This window comes from Phoxinus phoxinus, assembly GCF_949152265.1.
Source record: "Phoxinus phoxinus genome assembly, chromosome: 12".
Classification (NCBI taxonomy): Eukaryota; Metazoa; Chordata; class Actinopteri; order Cypriniformes; family Leuciscidae; genus Phoxinus; species Phoxinus phoxinus.
Window position 1 is genome coordinate 24,713,589 of NC_136887.1, and position 16,916 is coordinate 24,730,504.

Here is a 16,916-nt window from a genome sequence, read left to right on the forward strand (position 1 = left end):
CGTATCTATAAAAACTTCCCAAGTGACAATAATCCTTGTTTATCCTCACTGTCTGGGAAATGAAACAACAAATATTTTTTTTTTCGTTGGAGTTTTGGTCAGGGACAGTGTTACAACTTTTTACCACAAGATGGCGCTATAAGACAAAGACGTGAGTGTGCCACGCAATGCGTAAGTAAACACACCGTGACTGCGTGCAAATTGCTTATGGATTGGTCAGAAATTGGTCTTCTTCGAAAAAATCCACATTATGTTGTTTTATCACGCTTCAGGTAGATTTTGCTTTCCCCTGTGTCTTTCATAATTCCATGCAGTGTTCCAAATCAGGCACATTATTCACATGTCATGGTCTAGCTGCCAACTAAAAAAGAGTAGACCTAGCCTATGTTACAAAAGGGTTAATGGCTAGCATGGGATTGTTTTGATTGAATAGTGATCTATGGCTAGTAAATGCCTGGTTATTGGCAACTTTGGCAAGGATTTGTAAGCCAAGACTAAAAGTGAGGAATTAACTTTTAAACCGCAATAATCATTGTAGCCTACATTTCAGTTCGATTTTCAAACAAGTAGGCCTATATGTAAGTGAGCCTTTATTTGTTTATTTCATGTTCTTACACTGTAAAAAAAATATTTTCATGATTTATCACAACCTTTTCTTTTCTTTTGTCAAATCAACTTAGATAATGAACGTCGTGGTTCAGATAATATATTTTGAGTTTCTGTTGATTAAACCAATCTCCTTCGTTGTATTAACTTAAGTTAAACACACAATATTTTTTTACACTGTACATGGTTTGAAAGGTTTATGTGGATTAAAAAAAAAAAGTTGTGTAGAGACTATTTTAAATATATATTTTTTCCCTCAGATTGATGCATTTGGCTAGTTTTTCAGCCCAAGCAGAGAATGAATGAGCAAATTTCACCTGCTGGAGATCAGATGACTGAAGTGAGTAACCATCAGCCAACAGATGCTGAAGAGTTAAGTGGTTTATCCTGGATATGTGGTAGGTAAATGCTGTGTTGGAACATGTTGAAAATCCACGGATGAGTGCTTTTGATGTGTAAACATAAGGCATCAGAATGGTGAGCTAATGTCAGTTAGCGTTTAAATCTTTATACTGCAGTCTGCCTTAGTCCCCAAACACCTTCCAATGGGGGAATTGGAGCATGAGAGGGATGGCTAACCACACAGCGCTGCAGACAGTCAGTAAAGGGCAACATAGCAGTGAATGTCTGTGTAGGTATATTTATGTGTATGCAGACACATATGCATTTACAACCTGTCACTCACATTATATCAAAGCAATAGTAAACCACAACGATCCGATCAATTCCCATAGGACAAAATCAAGTCCAGCGCTACATTTTTTGTTCTTGTTTGAGAAGCTGTTTTACCCTGATACATGTCACAACATGGATGGAAAACACAATCTGTTTCATATACTCTAAACAAAATGTTACTGCAGTTTGTTAACACATTAAGTCTGTCCCAGAAACTATATCTATGATATATATCCTTAAACAAAAGATAGGCTGTGCATTGTTTGTGTATTTAATTATTTCTGTTTGTATCAGGTAACATTATGTGAGATCCTCTTTCACTCAGACTAAATTAAATTAACAGCCATTTACCCAACACTAATGGCTGTAACATTTGGGCATGGCTGAGTGAGAGAGCCTTGAGTATGTGTTTGCATGCACGGCTTAGGGAGTTTAAAGATCCATAGCCACTTTGTAGAAATACTGACTTTAAAGCCTCCTTTTGGCTCCACACAAACAAATCTCCCTATAGTCCTTTCCCTCATTTTTCTCATGCTTGCTTGATTTCTCTCACACTGCACAGGGTTTGTGGAAAGACAGAGAGTCACATTTTGTCTTTGGACTATAATGTCAGGTCTCTGCTTTATACCTCGCTTCAAGGGTCCACTGCTTTGCGCCGTTTTGTGTTATGTCTTTCCCCGTGAGATTTTATGTGTGAGAGATTAATTTGCTTGCGTGATTGGGGTTTTCGTGGTTAATTAAGTTCATGGAAAGTTAATTAAGGAAACAATGCTTTTCTAGCTATATATTTATCCTTTGAAGAGAGCAGCTATTTTATGAGAAACTGCAGTAAACTGCAATACGCTCTCCTCATTCTGAACTTGACACTCCAAGCTCTCGTCTATGGATGAGGACAAAAATGAACCAGAGACACAAGAAAGTGACTGGCAAGAATTGGGCAATCCCTCTTTTACAGTGATTTCTTAGGTTTAATTCTGAAAGTCAGTTTCTGTAGTGGCATATATTAAAGTCTTGACTACAATTTTTGGGACTATTTCCTTCGTTCCACCAAAATTATGCTGGTAATTTGACATGTTGACTATAGCGTCACACTACATGGGGTAAGTTAATTGTCACTATAACAAACCTGCTATTAAACAGTCTATTATAGGCTATTCAGCAACATTTAAAAAGGAAAACAATTATGAAAAATATAATGAAACGGCAAAGATAATGTTGAAAAATAGTGAACGAATGTTTTGACCTGCAACATATAAAACTCGTGCGAAAAACTGCACATACAAGTACTTTGTTAACTCCTTAGTTAGTTACAAATTAGTTGACTCCTGTCTGAATGTATGACATTTTGGTTTTATTGTGTTTTCCTGTTTACTCAGCAGATATAGCAAAGAGTATGATGATATTGAAAAGTTTGGAGGGCAAACTTATTACATTTAAACTAGCAACGTAGTAAAAAAAGCCACTGCTAGAGAAACTTTTTTTTGTAATGTCAATGTAATGCCAGTGTCTCCCATAATGTGGCAAAGTGAACAACCAACTATAGTGTAAATATGTAGGCTATTTAATAAAGTGTTGTCTTATGCTTCATGGTGCAGAACACACGACCAGTAAACTCTCCTCCCCCGTGACGCACACTTAGCCAATTGCCCATGCAAGACACCATGGCAATTTATAGTCCTTTTAACATGTGCAGTTGAGTCTGTAATTACCATAACTTATATTACCACTCCAGGTCACCAACACTTGCTCTCTCTCTAAAATGCTTGGCTATAATATTTAAAACGACATTAAACTCGATGACATTGGACATGTGGGGAAAACAAACGCACTGTGAAATGTATTTAAGTTTTAGAAGCCTTGTTATCTCATAAGTTCATGACTTGATTGCGTTCGCGGATGTCAAGTCTCCCGCGCGCGCAAGAGAAGCGCACAGTCTGCCGAGAGCGCGTGAGTCAGTTCGCGTGCAGAAAAGAGAATCCCATAGATCTTTTATCATTACGCACGTTTTTGTGGGCGATCACCACTGAAAAGGAACCGGACAACTCTTCATGCGTAAGAAGCGCCAATCTGAGCGCATAATTCTGGATTGCTCATTGTCGCATACAAATCTGTTTGTCTTAATCGCAGGGACTGTCGTGAAGTGTACGGGGAAAATGGATCTGTAAAGGCGCGATCTTTGTCTGTCAGTTGACGTAAGTGTGGACGGAGAGGCTCGAACAGGAGATGGCAGTTCCGATGGCTTCAGGACTTTGGTTTGTCGCGCTCACCGTGGCGAGTAAGCAAGCAGCTCTTTTTTCTGTGTGTGTTAGCCTACTTTCAATGGTCAAATGCATTATCATTCAAATTTACGCTCTTAACCTATATTTTATATGGTTACGATTACGTCTTAAATGTGCTTATTTTTTTTGTATTTATATTTTAAAAATATGGTTAGTGAAAGCGTGTTTTTATATTTCTGATCAAAATTTGTCGTTCAAAAATTGCCCATAAGACAATTGAGAACAATAATTTAGCACATTGTTTTTTCATTTTAAAATATATTTTATAACAAACAACTATGAGGAAAATGCAAAAAGAAAAAAAGATTGTTTCTCTTAATTTTAATTAATTGAATAATTAAGACTTATTGTAGGCTACATCGTTATATTGTGAATCAGTCAGTTGACTGTTTTCCCACTTGAATGCAATTTGTATGTATTATGGGCATGACGAATATAGATCTATTTTTATATTTAATTAATAACAGACCTTACCTAATATTATATGTACTAAAATATGCTAGCTGGCAGGACAGGTATTGCTTTCTTTTGTGAAGTTTTGACATACATGTTTTTTCAGAAGGTAAAACAAGAATTAAATGGCTCTGGGTATGTGACTATTTACACCAGACATGTAAAAGATTCACATGACATATCAACACAGTCTGCACATTCATTTATAGTTGACAACTCTTTGCAAATTAAATCAGCAAGTGTCTTTACATCTGTAACTAGTGGGATTAAAGGGGTTAAATTGGGTCAGTCCACACGTTCGCTGTGCTAGCTCAGTTCACTCACAGATCCGTTTCCAACTGTGAAGTATCACGTCAGTGCCCACACAGCAGTCTTTTGTGAGTGCATCATTTTTCATTGAGTACGAATTATGAAGTCTTGACTTTTAATGATTTAAAATCATCGATCAGACTCACACTAAACATTAAATAACTATACGATTATTTACAATTTGGTTGCCACCAAAAGGTTACATGGTCATCATGCATTTGCATGATCCACAAGTAGCAGTGCAGGTAAACTTGAGCAAATGTACAATTCAGTATTAGAGTGTCTTTTTCAGTCACTTTCAGGGCATGCATGGTAATATATGTGTGTGTGTGTGTGTGTGTGTTTTGGTTCTTGAGGCATGCTAACTCTGTCATAACTCTGATTAGATCTTTTGCTCAGTGAGTCAGAGTTGCAGAGGGTCTCTTAAACACGTTCATGAATGCGCGTACACACACACACATACAGAACAGAAATTCAGAATAGTTTGTTTCTGTGGACAGCTTGTTTTGAATGCATTTCTTGCACTGCTTTCTTTCCACATGCACTATGCACATAACTCCTTTGAATGTATTTAGTCATTAAATGCCCAATTGACTTGCAAGAATCTGAGAGTTGTTAATTCTCTTTTAACTTTAACTGGTTAAAGTACAAATAAAATGTTTTTTGATGGCTGCTACACACTCCAAAAAAGATGGGACAGAGGGAAAATAAAAGTGAAAAGCTTATAGAATATCCAAGTTTAACTCTTTTGAAACTGTCCACAATCATCAGCTGAATTGGTAGGTGAGGGGATTGTGATTGAGTGTAAAAGGAGCATCTCAGTCTTTGCAAGCAAAGATGGTCATGGTTCATCACTTTCTGCCAAATATCATGAGAGAATTGTCAATTCAAAAATCACATTTCTCAATGCAAGATTGCAAAGAATTTAGGTCTTTCACCATCTCAGTCTGTGCAATGCAGGAAACCTCTGTTGAATGTGCTTGACCTTTGAGCCCTCAGATGACATTGCACAAGAAACCGTCATGCTTCTCTGTTAAATACAGCCACATGTGCTCAGGAGGACTTTGAATAACTGTTGTCACTGAACACAGTCTGACGCTGCATTAAGAAATGCCACTTGAATCTGTTACGCAAGGAGAAATCTATACATCATCTTGATGCAGAGATGCCGGCCAGTTCTCTGGGCCCGAGCTCATCTCAGATGATCCAAAAGACAGTAGAAATGTGTGCTGTGGTCAGATGAGTTCACGTTTCAGCTGTTTTTTGAGAAAAACGCATAGAGTTCTCAGTCCCAAAGACGAAAGGGACCATCCAGACTTTCATGAGCGACAGGTAAGCAAGCCTCTGTAACGGAATGGATTAGTGCAAACGCCATGTGTGACTTGCATGTGTATGAAGGATTTTACAGAGACATTTCATGGCATCAAGATGACATCTTTTCTGTGAAGCAAGACAATTCCAGGCCTCATTCAGCATGTGCTACAACAGAGTGGTTTTGAGTGGACACTCTAGTCTATATAGTGGATGTACTTGACTGCCTTCCTGCAGTCCAGATCTGTCTCTTATTGAAGATGTATGACCCATCATGAAAGGAGAATCAGACAACGATGACCTCAGACCGTTGAGCAGCTGTCACATATCAGGCGAGATTGTCCACTTGTAAAACTGCAACAATAATCCTTAATTCCCAAAATATTAAAAAGTTTAATTAAAAGGAAAGGTGATGGGACAGACATACCTCTGTCCCAACTTTTTTGGAGTGTGTTGCAGCCGTAAAAAAACAAACAAAAACTTCATATTTACAAAATACAGTTAAGTTAAAACATTGGAAATCTTTTCTTTGTACTTTTGTCAGTTAAATAAAGTTGAAAGAACGAACAAATCACAGATTTTTGATTTTATTGCATTTTACAAAATATCCCAACTTTTCTGGATTTGGGGTTTTGCGATCAAACCCCACAGTTGCACACACTGTTAACTGAACAAATTATGACTAGCTGAACTAAGGAGAGTTTATTTAGTGTGGTGTAGAGGCAGTGTCTTAACTGAACTCTAATAATGATTAATTATTTATTAGGCATTGCATTCTAACAAAAAGTAAACTAATCCCTTGCATAAGCTATGGATAAGGAAGGACTGGGCTCCATTTCCATCTGTTGTGATTGCCATTAGCAGTATTGATCACTGTATCAGTGCTTCCATTAATGATTTTTATTGCTGAAGTATTTCCACTCATTAACCAGTGGGTCAATTACACAGAGGCAATCAAGGTCATGATATGAGAAAATGCACATGTATTTGAATATTTTTATATAGTTTCAAATATTTTATAAATTAATATATTTTGAAATGTAATTTATTACTGTGACTTCACAGCTGAATTTCAGCAGCCGTTACTCCAGTCTTCAGTCACATTAGAATGATTTCTGATTCGGAAGGATCATATATTGATTTGGTGCTCAACACATTCTTATTATTAACTGTTGAAAACAGTTGTGCAGCTTAATATTTTTGTGGAAACCAAAAACCGTTCATCAAAGTTATACATGAATTTTAAATAATACCCCTTCTTGTCTAGGAGAGCTTTAATTAACTTTTTTGATCCACTTCAACATGTCATATATATACATGCATGCCTAACAATGCCAAACATTGGTTGGAAATATATAGTTATGGTAGTTAACAAGATAAAATGATAATAACAACAACATATTATATACATTTTAAATTGTAATCAATTTTTTGTGGCTGTCATGTAGGGAAATTCCTTTTACTATCTAAAGTTGCTTTTAAAGCAACAATGACCTGTCAGTTAGTCTATTAAAACCTTAGAAAGTCTTGAAACGACATGATTTGCCCAATAAATGAAAGTCAGGTTATCTGAACCAGGTTTCCTACAATTTGGTTAAGTTATAATCTCTGTTGGAATTGAGAAAATATATTCTGTTATTGCAGAAAACGTGTGACATATACTTAATCCCCCACACAGTCTCAGATTCTTAATGTAAACTGAAGTGTGGGGGAAAGCCTTCAGCAGAAAGAAAGCGTCTGATCGAGAGTGAGAGAAAGCTCAAAACGCTCTCTTTTAGAGTTAAATGCTAGCATGAAGTGGAATTGACACTCACACACTGCCCAAGCCACTGCCATAAACTGCGGCAGTAGGGCAACTGTAGGGCCACAGCTACTGAATATGTGTATAAATGTTCATGTAAGTTGTTTGATGCAGTAAAGCTTGGCCGCAGATGGAGTAGCTTTTAATAATTTAGTTGGTGGATATTTATGCCATTCAAACAATAACACATTTGCTGATACACACTGGTTAAGCACTGCCCCGTCAAACCGTAGAGCACTGTATTGAACTGTATTTTTAACTCCGATTGGGAAGTGTTTATGTGCATTATGTGAATACTATGCTATCCCCAGTAAAGTATGCTGAGAGTTAGACTAGGTCTGTGTGTGTTTGTCTGTGTTGGTGTGTGTATCTGTTGTTGCTGTCTGTGTGATGAGGCAGGTTTTATTTTAGTGCAGCTGAATTATTCACGGAGCTGAAGTGCACCGGGGTGGAAAAGCTCAGTGCATGCAACTGTGAGTGTGTGTGTGTGTTTTGTATAATCTTGAGATGGTGCAAGTTTGTGTTTCTTTCCAAGGCCCTGGCCTGTCCTGCCTCGGTTGTTTAGGAGTGTGTGTATTTTTGTGAAGAGCCCTGGAGCAGGACATGGGGGTTGTCTGAGCAAGTCACATGTTTTAGTAACACTTTTTTCATAGGGTTTTCCATAGATATTAGTCACCACTGTAGACAGCATAATCCACACTGAATAGCCATGTCAAGTTATTGTGTTTATGCTGAGGATAACTGTTATATTACTTAGTGTTGTCACGATTATGGAATTTCCAACTTCAATACGATACCTTAAAAAAATATTGATATTCAATACCATTTATATACCGCCTTACAGATAATTTGTTATCTCATAATTTTTTTTTATAATTTGGGTAATTGTTTGTAATAACTTACACACAGCACAGGGAGACTTTATTTTAATCGTTGAACTACATTTTCAAAAAAAGACAAGTAAACAGTCAGTAATAAAATAAGAATAAATAAACAAATTGCAAACGATAGCACTGAATATATACAATAGAATGAAAAGACTAAATGAAATAATCATGACTTTAAGTTTTTCATGTAAGAAATACTAATTAAAGTAATCAAATCTAAAATAAAACTGGATAGCTTCCATTGTAAAAAATTAAATGGAGATTAATACTTACAATTAAAGTTACAAAAGTTATTCAGTCAAGAGCAGTGATTTTCTCGTTGTCTTTTGATTGTTCTTTGATTAACATGACAGATGTCAGCAGGTTTATTAGGCTGCTGTCACTTTAATAGCTAATACACGGATCCAATATACTGTTACACAACATGCGTTTCCTCTCAACTATTTCCATTCCAAAACTGACTGTATTTACATGAATACTTGGCAAGACAGGCATTTTGACACAATTTTGTATGTATTTGAATGTTTAAGTAATTTGACCGTAAAAGTAGTCAATTTGGTAGCCGTGAGCTGTTTGAAAGGCGGCTTTACGAGATCTCCACTTATATATAGATCAGTGGTGCATGCACTTTTGGTGTAAGCGTGAAACCTGCGAGAATAACTAAAATGATGTGCAATAGAAGCACAATTCAACTGGAGCGAATGAGACGAGCGAGTGAGAGAAAGCGGTTTTGTGTCCATTCGCGTTGGAGAGAAGAGAGAGTGAGAATGCGCAGCTGGTATCTGTATCGAAATCTATACATCGAAATATCAATATTTTTGACTACAAGGCTTAGGCTATATTTATATAACAGTTATATTATAGTTATTTTGATGCACTTTTGAATATGCAAGATAAATAAACAAACAAAGACAAAACAATTAACAGAATGTATTGATTTACATTCAAATTCAAAATGAAAGTCTTACTTGATGAATATTTAAATCTCTTATAGTAATCTGATATTTACTCTTGACTAGAAGCTGTTCCAGTATGTTTCCCATAATGCGTAAGATGATGCAATAGAAAACAAAAACTAACATGGTTACTGCTTTGTTTGTAGTGTTAATTTATGGTCATGCCATTTTGCTCACTAACCCCTCATTATGATAATTACTGTCAGACTCTGCTTTCATATGCTGTAATGTGAGAGCTTGTGATAAAGAGAATATGTGCTGATGGGGGCAGTGATGGGCTGAACTGCTGACTCATGTTTGGCATTAAAGAATGATCGTCCCCATAGGGTCTTAATGAGAGATAGGGCTTCTATGACCCTCTGCAAGCTGTCCCTGAATCACGAGGATTGTTGCTTCTGTGCATCTTATTTACAAACCATTATGTAACTGTCTGGATTCATAATGGATGTGTCAGTTCTTTTGAGGGGGTAATGTTTGACATTTTAAAGGGACATTTATCACAGGTAGCATCAACATGCGCTTGGAGAGATTCATAAAACAGATTGTTGTTGCCTTGTTTTTGGAGATATGTTTCTAATAGAGCTGTCAATTGATTAATTCATTATGATCATTTCATATGTCACTATTTGTTTAGAAGAAATACAGAAGCTAAATACATTATAAAGACAGGCCATAAAGCATTGAAAAAAAGTAATGTCTTTAAAAATAGTTAATTTATCTGAACATACGCAGTCTGGGGCCTTGAAAAAGTGTTAAAGTCTTAAGACTAAGATCATTTTTGAGTTTTTGAGGTTCTGCTTTGTTTGCACATGGCTCCCAAAATTGCTTATCATGGTGTATCTTTTAATTTCTGGCATGTTTCAGCTGTACTTGTTGAGCTGTTAGTCAGATGGAGTATGTCTCGCTGAGCACAGGCTGGGTGATTGTGTGTTGAATGCTGACTGCTGCCCCAGTGCTTCTTCTGTCAACTTTAATCTTGTAGTCTCTGTACTCGTTGTCCCCACAGCGCACTGCTTGTCCGCAGAGTGATGTCATTTGTCCTGACTTGCTGTCCCTTAGAGACAGTGGTACAGAAACACCAGTAGAGTTTTGGGCTTTCTCTTTTGCTTCTTTCTGAAACTTACTTTTTGGCCTCCCTATTTTGATGTGCATACAGTGTCCGGTAGCAAAAATTTTTTTACAGTCTTTGTTACACGTTACATGTAAATTATGCATAATTGCAAGCAACTAGCCCTAATCCAAACCTACTGTAGTCTAACCCTATAGTAAATGCATGTTATTAATTAATATTACTCAGTACTTAAAGTCCCCCCTGTGGTGAAAATCAAGCTTTAGGACAAACCATTGTTACAAATTCACAAGTCAACACCATTGCGCAGTATTTTCTCCTTGAAACTGCAGTGAACCAAAGACAGTCTCAAAATCGCGGTTTGAAATTGCTCGTGTTTCTGACGTCACAAACTACCTTGTAACCAATCACATCAATGTGTGATCGTCAATGAGTGGATCTTTGAGCTGGTGTGAGTGAGTGGAGGCGGGGTTAATTTGTATATATTCATAGAACTGCATACTAAATGAGGCAAGGGTGTAGAGTTACATTCAAGCTATTTTAAGGCATGAATCTTTTTTAAATATGTAATTTTGGTGTTGGAGTTTTATGGGATAAAATGACTGACTGCAGTAGGACTTTAAATGGATAATTACACTGTAACAATAACACCTTAAAATAAAGTGTAACATAATGTTTAAAATTACTCTTTTGGTACATTTGCTAATAATTTAGAAAATCTATCAGTCATAAGTTTTTATTGGCCATGAAACAATTTTTTCATATTATTTCCTTAAATTATAATTCTATACATATGACCATGAATTTAATTAGCTGTTATTTGGATTTTTTTTTAAAAGTATTGTGATTTAAAAATATAGTAAAAAAATCTTAATCTTATACCGGTAGAGTATAATATATTGATGGTGTTTGAAATTCTGTGGTTATTACATGCGTATGTGTAGGTTATTTAGATAAATCCCAAATAAACAATTACTTCCATTTCAAATTCAAAACCTCTTTTAGAAAAACATAAAAAAAACTGTTTATGTCTGTGATTTTCAGCTGTATGCTGTGCAGAGGTGGAGGAGCGGTTGATAAACTATTTACTCTCCCCTGACCGATACAACAAGCTGATCCGGCCGGCGATCAACAAGAGCCAGCAGGTCACCATTGCAATCCAAGTGTCCCTTGCCCAGCTCATCAGTGTGGTGGGTTGAAACGTGAAAAGCTGCCTCACATTCCTTATTTGATTATATCAATGGTATATGTTAACGTTTGTATTTCAGAATGAAAGAGAGCAGATCATGACCACCAACTGTTGGCTTACTCAGGTATGAGCAGTGGAACTTTTTGTGTTTGGGTAGTATTTTTTTTCTTCAAAATAAAAGTCTTTCTAAGGCGTGTGTCTTTTGCAGGTATGGAATGATTACCGGTTGATGTGGGATCCAGAGGAGTATGAAGGGATCAGGAAAGTCCGCCTTCCTTCCCAGCATATATGGTTGCCTGACATTGTCCTGTACAACAAGTGAGAAACTTTCTAGCACTAAATGTACACCATGGTATTTTGTTCTGATTTTATTTGAACTTGTTAACACTTAAAGGGACAGTTCACCCAAAAATTCTGTCATCATTTACTTTACACTCATTCCAAAACTGAATGACTTTCTTCTGCGGAAAACAAACTGATGAAAAATGTTCACTCTGTACTTAATCCCGAGTTATTGTATTGGTAAAGGAACGTTTCACAATTGTAATTTAGAAGTGGGGTTAGCACCACTTTTTACCCTGGGTTATGAAACCCTGCTCCAGAGTAGTGTTAGCACTGCTTTTGTGGTGTAATTCATGTGCTGTGGACAGTCAGGGAACACATAGCATGTTGTATAAACAGTAGTTTCTGTGTTTGAGGGGAAAAATGGCGACAGAAAACACGACAATTTGACTGAAGAAGAGACAGTTTCCTTCTTACCTTTATAGACCCAGGGTTAACTATTCAAATTGTGAAAAGCCCTAAAGTCAGTGGGGTCAAAAACCACACTGGACCTCATTGACTTTCATTTGTATTGGCAAAAAAAAGACGACATTTTCAAAACATCTGTTGTGTGCTGCTGAACTATCTCTTTAAATAATGTAGAAGAGGTTTTATTTATGCAAAGGTTGAATCCTTATAAAAAATACAGGTTGCAGCAGATTACTTACTTTGTAATCTTTTTACAATGCTGCATCGACGCAGGATTTGGGAAGGGTTGAACTTTTTCCAAGGACAGTTATTGCGTTAATCTTAGGAACTGAGACAGAGATTAGTATGACAGCGTTTTTTGCATGATGATGAGCTGGCACTCGGGATAATAGTATCAGCTTTGAGTTTCACCTTTATTATGCACTTTATCATTCACAAAGGCAAAATAGGATACTTAGAATTTTATTTGATTTAAAACAACAAATTTAAAACAATGTGTTTGTCATTTTTAGTGCTGATGGGACATATGAAGTGTCTTTCTACTCCAATGCAGTCGTGTCAAATAACGGTGAGGTTGCCTGGCTACCACCAGCCATTTATAGGAGTGCCTGTAAAATTGAGGTCCGGGACTTTCCCTTTGACCAGCAAAACTGCACGCTCAAGTTCCGCTCATGGACTTATGACTACACAGAAATCGACCTCGTCTTGCTGTCAGACTTTGCCAGCCGAGATGACTTCAAGCCAAGCGGTGAGTGGGATATTGTCTCCTTGCCTGGTCGCAAAAACGAAGACCCAAATGACATCACGTATTTGGATATAACTTACGATTTTATCATCAGACGCAAACCTCTGTTCTACACCATTAACTTAATCATCCCCTGTGTTCTTATCACTTCACTGGCCATCTTAGTTTTTTACCTACCATCAGACTGTGGGGAGAAGATGACTTTGTGTATTTCGGTTCTTCTGGCCTTAACTGTGTTCCTCTTACTGATTTCCAAAATAGTACCTCCGACCTCACTCGCTGTGCCCCTCATTGGAAAGTACTTGATGTTTGCAATGGTGTTGGTGACTTTTTCAATTGTTACAAGTGTGTGTGTGCTAAACGTGCACCATCGGTCCCCAAGCACACACAATATGCCCAAGTGGGTCAAATACTACTTCCTGGGCCGTTTGCCTGATTTCCTCTTCATGCGAAGACCAGGAGAGTCCAACAAACGGGCGAAATTTCGCATGAAGCACGAGCAGCGCTCTTCATCTGATCTCCCAGCAAAAAGTGAGACTGATGAGACTGATTCTACCCTCTTTGTCAATGAAGATTCTGCCAAACACATTGGTTGGAGACCTGGAGAGTTGCAGGAAAACACAGAGTTTCGTAAGCGAATGGCAGTAAAGTGCCCTGTGGACATCGAGGAGGCTGTGAAGGGAGTGCGATACATTGCTGACAAGATGAAGAATGAGGATGAGGATGAAGGGGTGAGTGCTGGATTGGCTTTCACTCAAATATACTAAAAAAAAAAAAAAGATCAATGGACCAAATTGAATTGAAGACATCTGTTCTCAGCTATTTAAACTAATAATAATATTATATATATATATATATAGACCGGTATGTATGTATATATATTTAATTAAAAGAATTAAAATATCCCCACATCATCACATAGCCTTCACCATACCTGGAGATTGGCATGGAGTACTTTCCATAAGATCATCTCTCAATGCAAATCAAACCAGCTGTTAGGCTAACTGAAATAAAACCATGCCAATCTCTAGGTATGGTGAAGGCTATGTGATGATGTGGGGATATTTTAATTCCAGAGGCCAAGGGAACTTTATCAGGATGCAGAGTATCCTGGATTCATGAAATAACTGGCCTTTAAAAATAAAAATCTGCCTGCCTCTATGGGAATTTAACATGAGGGTGTCCAGACTTATGCACCCTGTGATTTAAGGAAGAACATTTATTTATTTACGATACATTATTCATTCACAAAGAAAATTGGTGTCCTTAAAGGTTGGATTTTTCCTATTTTTTTTAAATTAAGGCATTAAGTTCAATTTCCAAAAGATGATTTTTTATTCCTCTTTTTAGTCAACTTTAGCATGGGTGTCTAAACTTATGCATAGCACTGTATATATATATATATATATATATATATACACACACATATATATATATATTCATCTGTTTATATATGTGTGTGTGTGTGTATATTGTATATATATATATATATATATATATTCATCTGTTTGAATATATATATGTGTGAATGTATGTATGTGGGACATTTTATATATTTTAGACTATATATAAAGTTGTTACAATTTTACAACAACCACCCTCGCAAAATGAATTCCTGGTTTTGGTGCATACCTCATATATATATAAATAAATATATATATATATATACATACAAAATAATAATCAGCACTTTAACATGGGCACTACTACACTAATCAGTGCATATTCTGTCTTTCTCACAGATTGTCGAGGACTGGAAATACGTGGCTATGGTGATTGACCGTCTGTTTCTCTGGATCTTTATTTTAGTGTGTGTTACAGGAACCCTCGGCCTCTTTACGCAACCGCTCTTCAAGAGCTATAACACACCCACCACTGATGATTTGTAGATCACATAAAGTCAGACCAGCTTCAACCCAACCCTCTGTTAATTTTCAGTGCACACCCCACAACCCAGACTTATGAACTTGACATGACTTCCTGCTTACTTTAGTAAATACTGTATCAAACCGAACAATGGACTTCAAACCTGACACATTTCATGAAGCATTAAGCTCTGTGTACCATTCAATGCACAATGACACAAAGTTCTTAGATGGCGTTGAGTCAGAGCACAATACTGGACACACACTGAATATTTATCTGCCTCTAACACTGACCCGAACTCAAAAAACCCTTCAGAGCTGTCATTCATCCACAACATTTAGCCCTGGAGGCCTCAGCATTCTCTAACCTCTCATAGAAAAGAACTCCCCAAATCCCAAAATGTCTTCAAACCAACACTCCTCTTGACCTGATTTGTCAAAACTGTTTTTCTGAAACGTATTCTAATTTTCAGAAATTCTCAAAATGTTCATGTGCAGGATGAGGAACTCATTATAGAACTGGAACCTGTTAAAGATGCTTTGATGCATCAAGACTACAGTATATTCTGTCATAAAAAAAAGTAAATCCTAGCTCAATAGCGGCGTGGCTATAATAATAACAAAAAAAAGCTGTTTACTGGAACATAGATTTCACACCTGTACACACATGCATGTACCGTTCTTTAACACACATTTTCAAGACCCCCCCCCCCCCCCCCCCCTTTCCCATTATACTGTTAGATTGGTTTAAAAGTTACATAGGCAGCTTCTTGCAACAGCATTTTGATTGACATATTTAAAGACAGATTTTTGAACGTGCTGTCGTTGGAATTACTGATGAGTGCTTAACATATAATTATCATGTCATTTTAATATGATGATTATGTGATATAATAAGAAAAGTTAATTAAAACCATACAAAATTGTTTCATGTTTGCGCTTTCATTTGTACATTTTACTGCTGATGTGTAGTATGTATATAATTCATTTATCTTTAGTCATAAGGGCAAGGAAAAATCTCTTCAGGTTTACACTTTACAACAAGGTTTCATTTGTTAACTTGAACTAACCACGACAATATTTATACAGCATTTATTAATCGTTAACACTTAACAATAAGGTTAATCAAAGGTTGTATTTGCTAACGTTAGGTAATGCACTGTGAAGTAACATGAACAAACATTGAACAGCTGTATTTGTATTAACTACGGTAATAAAGATGAATGAATACTGTAACGAATGTCTTGGTCATTGTTAGTTCATGTTAGTTCATACATTAACTAATGTTAACTAATGAACCTTATTTTAAAGTGTTACAGATTAATCTTAGTTAATGTTAATTTCAACATTTACGAATATAATTGTGAATGTTATGTAATAATATATTTGTATCGAAAGTTGCGTCTGGTAACATTAGTGCACTGCAAACTAACATGAACATTAACTTTTTATTAACAGTTTGACAAGCAAAAGAATCTGTGTATTTAGCTCACTATTAAAAAAAGACTGTTATTAAACCACAAAATAACACTAGAAAAGAGAATCTGTTAAAACAATGTTTTTTTCTGTGCTTCCACATGACTGCTTTTAACACTACACTGGTAAATAAAAAACAAAGCATGCATCTGCAATGCAGAAGGGGGCCTTTTCACCTTCTCGTTACTTTAATCACCGATCATTCTTGCAGCGTTTTAGGACTGTATTATTGCTGTATTCCTTTCTCAGGATATTTTTAGTGTTTTTTCAGTTAACTCATCATGACTGTGGCTCTGCTGATCTGACAGGTGGCGACAGTGAAGTCAGGGGAGTGTGCAAATGGAGGCTGAGATGCATTATTTAAAGGAGTGTATGAATATTTAAGTCATTTTCCAGTCTGTTTTGCTGACTTCTAAAGACAGCAGTCTATGTTCAGATGCATGCAGACATGCAGTGTGGATGACGGAAGCTAATAAGCACAGAACGTGAGTCGGCAACCAGTAAATCATAATGCCAAGTGCAATAATGCCAACGTAGACTTCACT

General features: G+C 36.6%; 1 protein-coding gene across 6 annotated transcripts; it reads left to right on the forward strand.

The window, feature by feature from the left end:
* Positions 1-164: 164 nt before the first annotated feature.
* On the forward strand, positions 165-15,821 carry chrnb5b (cholinergic receptor, nicotinic, beta 5b). 6 transcript variants are annotated; one of them, XM_079630844.1, is made up of 8 exons: positions 165-272; positions 867-946; positions 3,409-3,556; positions 11,391-11,536; positions 11,615-11,659; positions 11,744-11,853; positions 12,798-13,761; positions 14,773-15,821. In XM_079630844.1, exons 3-8 carry the CDS (start codon positions 3,505-3,507, stop codon positions 14,917-14,919), a joined length of 1,464 nt encoding a protein of 487 aa, XP_079486970.1. In that variant the 5' UTR covers positions 165-272; positions 867-946; positions 3,409-3,504; the 3' UTR covers positions 14,920-15,821. The 6 variants fall into 6 exon arrangements, with proteins under 6 accessions (XP_079486970.1, XP_079486973.1, XP_079486972.1 ...); XM_079630847.1 differs by lacking the exon at positions 3,409-3,556 and having other exon boundaries at positions 201-272; XM_079630846.1 differs by lacking the exons at positions 165-272; positions 3,409-3,556 and having other exon boundaries at positions 882-1,004; positions 12,798-13,033; positions 13,292-13,761.
* Positions 15,822-16,916: the final 1,095 nt, after the last annotated feature.